The sequence below is a fragment of the Hordeum vulgare genome, chromosome 2H, assembly GCF_904849725.1.
Source record: "Hordeum vulgare subsp. vulgare chromosome 2H, MorexV3_pseudomolecules_assembly, whole genome shotgun sequence".
In the NCBI taxonomy this organism is placed as follows: domain Eukaryota; kingdom Viridiplantae; phylum Streptophyta; class Magnoliopsida; order Poales; family Poaceae; genus Hordeum; species Hordeum vulgare.
In genome coordinates this window covers 164,513,163-164,517,206 of record NC_058519.1, presented here as the reverse complement: position 1 = coordinate 164,517,206, position 4,044 = coordinate 164,513,163, and the positions used below count along the sequence as shown (strand labels likewise).

The window sequence follows — 4,044 nt, the reverse complement described above, 5'->3', positions numbered from 1 at the left end:
ACCGCATCTGCAGGGCGCGTCGTGGGTTTGGGCCCAAGAATCCCCGGGTCGAGCGACCGGGCGGTACATGGGCTCCACGCAAGGAGACGTGCACGCGCCCGATAGTCACTGCCCGCTCGGACGGTGGCGCCGGCGATGAGGATCGCCGCTCGGACCGTGTCGTCGCACCCAGGGAGGGCGACGATGAGATCGCCATCTTCATTTCGAGAACGTCCAAAGAATTTGAACTCCGCCGTGTCCTATAATTATTCCATCTTGAGTATCATATCATGATATCGTATCATATTAAATGATGTGTTACTATGTATCTTACGTGACAATAAATAAACTATCTTATAATACTAACATATGATACTATGTATTACGAATGTGATATTATAGACATGATACTTAGTAGTATATGATACCACCCGTTACAACCAGCCCAAAGCAAAAAGCTACGAGAGATGGGCTTACGGTCATGCAACCATCGATCGATCATAGTTCCTTCCCATTTCCTACAACGATACATCTGGCCAGCTGCGTTCGGGTCAAGACTCGAGACGGCCTGCGTGCACGGGAGCCGAACCGGCCCGCCCGCCGTCCGCGAGTATCTCAGCACGGATGGGGCAGCCGGTACGTGACAGCTAGCGCTGACCGGGTCATAACCAAGCAGGGCATGCATGCAGTGTCGAGGAAGAAAAGGAAAGAAGAATTGATTGCTCAACCGCGGATCCCCACAGCAGAATTAACAGGGGCTTCGTTCGTTTCTTCTTGCTGCGCAAGCCAAGGCTCCGGCAAGTCGGGGGGAAAGTAAATATACTCTCGCTCTCCTCTCCAAGACACACGCGACTCTTTCTCTCCTCCAGATCCTTCCGCTTTCCTTTTCGCTCTTGAGAGAAAACTCCCTTTCCACACGCGCCGATCCGGTGATCGGGACGCGCGCCTTGGCTTCTTCCTCTTCGCCCATGGCGGGCCCTGCGACGACGACCACGACCACGACGTCTCCGCCCTGCTGATTCGATCGCCTTCTCCCGGTAATCCTCCGACTCTTGCCTCGCTGTTTCTCCCTCTCCTTCTTCTAGTGCGTCGGCCGTGCCTTCGCACGGAAGCCGTGACGCACGGGGCTCGGAATCATCAAACGAGGCGGCGGCGGCGGCGGCGGCATGGACTCGCCCTGTTCTAGTAGCTGGTGGTCTCCTTCGCCTTGGGGTTTCCCAGTTCCTCGCCGTTGATCTATATATTCTCTTGCATTTTTGTTATTGGTTTCTATGCATTGCTGTGTATGCTGACTCATGTGCGGGTTGGATGATTTGCTTTGCTCATCCAAGTCTTCTTCCCGAATCTTCGCAGTGACATCTGCAGCAACTCACACGAGATACAGGCGGGTAGAAGCAGCGCGGTACGCACGCTTCGATGCCTTTGTCTAGGATCGCGAGGGGCTCGCAGCTGTCGCAGTCGCTCTCGAGGATCGCGTCCGAGGGCGGCTTGTCCACGCCGGCGGCGTCCGCGCTGCGCAATGCCGCGGCGCTGGGGCAAGGAAGCCGCCACGCTGCGTCGTCGTTCCACAGCCTCGCGTGCGTCGGCCTCGCCGACAAGTGCGGCGCCGGCGCGGTGGCCAATCTCTACGGCCCGAGCAGAGGCATCAGCGCGACGCCCGCGAGGCTGCTCCCCGCGGCAGCAGAGGCCTTGGCGGCGGAGTGCTCCCACACCGACCCCGCTGCGGCGACGGCGGTCTTGCCGGACCTGGGCCCAACGGGCCTCAAGCAGAAGCCCCGCGTCGTGGTGCTCGGCTCCGGGTGGGCGGCCTGCCGGTTCCTCAAGGACGTGGACACCTCGGCCTACGACGTGGTGTGCGTGTCCCCGAGGAACCACATGGTGTTCACGCCGCTGCTGGCGTCGACGTGCGTCGGCACCCTGGAGTTCCGGTCCGTGGTGGAGCCCGTCAGCCGCATCCAGCCGGCGCTCTCCACTCGCCCCGGATCATACTTCTTCCTCGCCAACTGCACCGGCATCGACACGCGCAAGCACGAGGTGTACTGCACGGTGGCGGCCGGCGACGAGCAGCTGCCCGCCAACCCCTACCGCTTCAGGGTGGCCTACGACAAGCTTGTGATCGCCAGCGGCGCCGAGCCGCTCACCTTCAACATCAAGGGCGTCCAAGAGAACGCAATCTTCCTCCGCGAGGTGAACGAGGCGCAGCAGATCAGGCGCAAGCTCCTCACCAACCTCATGCTCTCCGAGAACCCAGGTAGCTAATCCGATCAATCAAATGCATTGCATGCAAATCTGCTGTTGAGTAGAGTGTAGTTGGCACGTCGGAGCGATCTTGGTCATGAGCTATATATGCATGTGGTACACGCTGTTGATTCTTGCTGTGTTGATCTGAATCATAAGGCCTGTCGGAGGCAGAGAAGAAGCGGCTCCTGCACTGCGTGGTCGTCGGCGGAGGCCCCACCGGAGTGGAGTTTAGTGGCGAGCTCAGCGACTTCATCATGCGCGACGTGCGGGACAGGTACGCGCATGTCAAGGACTACGTTAAGGTCACCCTCATCGAGGTACGTACACCAGAGACGCATGCATCTCTATCTTGCATACGTGCGGTCAATTCGTGGTACATGGATTGATCATCCCCTATATATGTTACTGCTAGGCCAATGAGATCTTGTCGTCGTTCGACGTCGGGCTGCGGCAGTACGCGACCAACCACCTCTCAAAGGTAACCAACCAGCTGCAAAAAATTCTTGTATACTCGATGGCATTCTGCTGCATGTGCTCGTGATTTGATTTGGGAATTACCGGTGGCCGGCCGGTGGCAATGGCGTGTGCAGTACGGAGTGAAGCTGGTGAGAGGCGTGGTGAAGGAGGTGCTGCCGAAGGAGATCGTGCTGAGCGACGGCACCCACGTCCCCTACGGCCTCCTCGTCTGGTCCACCGGCGTCGGCCCGTCGGAGTTCGTCAAGTCCCTCGACCTCCCCAAGTCCCCCGGCGGAAGGTACGTCCATGTCCATGCCGATGCCGCCAGTGCTTAATTTTCTCGACGAGACACCGCGAAATAGCATTGGTGGCGACCTAACCGAACGTGTGACACGGAAATGGGACGCAGGATCGGCATCGACGAGTATCTCCGCGTGCCGAGCGTGGAGGACGTGTACGCGCTGGGCGACTGCTCGGGGTTCCTGGAGAGCACGAAGAGGCCGGTGCTCCCGGCGCTGGCGCAGGTGGCGGAGAGGGAGGGCAAGTACCTGGCGCAGCTGTTCAAGAAGCTGGCGGCGCAGAACGACGGCGGCAGGGCGCACTGCGGCAAGAGGGCGGACCTGGGGGAGCCCTTCGTGTACAAGCACATCGGGAGCATGGCCTCTGTGGGGCGGTACAAGGCGCTGGTGGACCTCCGGGAGAACAAGGACGCCAGGGGGGTGTCGATGGCCGGCTTCCTCAGCTGGCTCATGTGGCGCTCCGCGTACCTGACGAGGGTGGTGAGCTGGAGGAACAGGTTCTACGTGGCGGTCAACTGGGCCACCACTATCGTCTTCGGCAGGGACAATACCAGGATCGGCTGAACATGCCGTGGGTCGATGGATGGCTGGCTGGCTGGCTGGCTCTGTTTCCTCTTGAGTAAGGCAAAATGGAACGAAAGGCTGGCCTTCAATTTTGCTTAGGATTACCATTTAGTCATTCACGATTCGATTCATTTCCAACGTTGTGAAAAATACGAAGTATAACACTTGCTCCTAGTACTTTTAAGCCAAAAGTGCACTGCACATTTTCAGAGTAATATAGATAATCCGTCTAGGCTATTTTGCATCCTGACATCATAATGACCTCATGTCAACAAATCCCTACAACTTCCTTTGTAAAATAATATAAGACTTTTTAGATTATTATTTTAATAATTTAAAAAAATTTATGTTTATTTATAGATGTATTCCCCCGTTTCTAAATATAAGATATTTTAGAGATTTTACTAGAAGACTACATACAAAACAAAATGAGTGAATCTACACTCTAAAATATGTCTATGTACATTCATATATAATTCTTAGTACAATCTTTAAAAGATCTTAT

The 4,044-nt window shown here is 56.4% G+C and overlaps 1 protein-coding gene across 1 annotated transcript; it reads left to right on the top strand.

Annotated features, from left to right (window-relative positions):
• Window positions 1-797: 797 nt before the first annotated feature.
• On the top strand, window positions 798-3,754 carry LOC123429851 (internal alternative NAD(P)H-ubiquinone oxidoreductase A1, mitochondrial-like). The gene is made up of 6 exons (XM_045113826.1): window positions 798-1,016; window positions 1,333-2,230; window positions 2,377-2,537; window positions 2,633-2,698; window positions 2,811-2,974; window positions 3,086-3,754. The coding sequence occupies exons 2-6, from the start codon at window positions 1,396-1,398 to the stop codon at window positions 3,537-3,539; spliced, it is 1,680 nt and encodes a 559-aa protein (XP_044969761.1). The 5' UTR covers window positions 798-1,016; window positions 1,333-1,395; the 3' UTR covers window positions 3,540-3,754.
• Window positions 3,755-4,044: the final 290 nt, after the last annotated feature.

Excerpts from the sequence above, each read along its gene's own strand:
- LOC123429851 (XM_045113826.1), top strand. The coding sequence starts at position 1,396 with ATGCCTTTGTCTAGGATCGCGAGGGGCTCGCAGCTGTCGCAGTCGCTC. Across the intron at positions 2,231-2,376 it reads CATGCTCTCCGAGAACCCAG|GCCTGTCGGAGGCAGAGAAG; the intron begins GTAGCTAATCCG and ends CTGAATCATAAG. Across the intron at positions 2,538-2,632 it reads TTAAGGTCACCCTCATCGAG|GCCAATGAGATCTTGTCGTC; the intron begins GTACGTACACCA and ends TGTTACTGCTAG.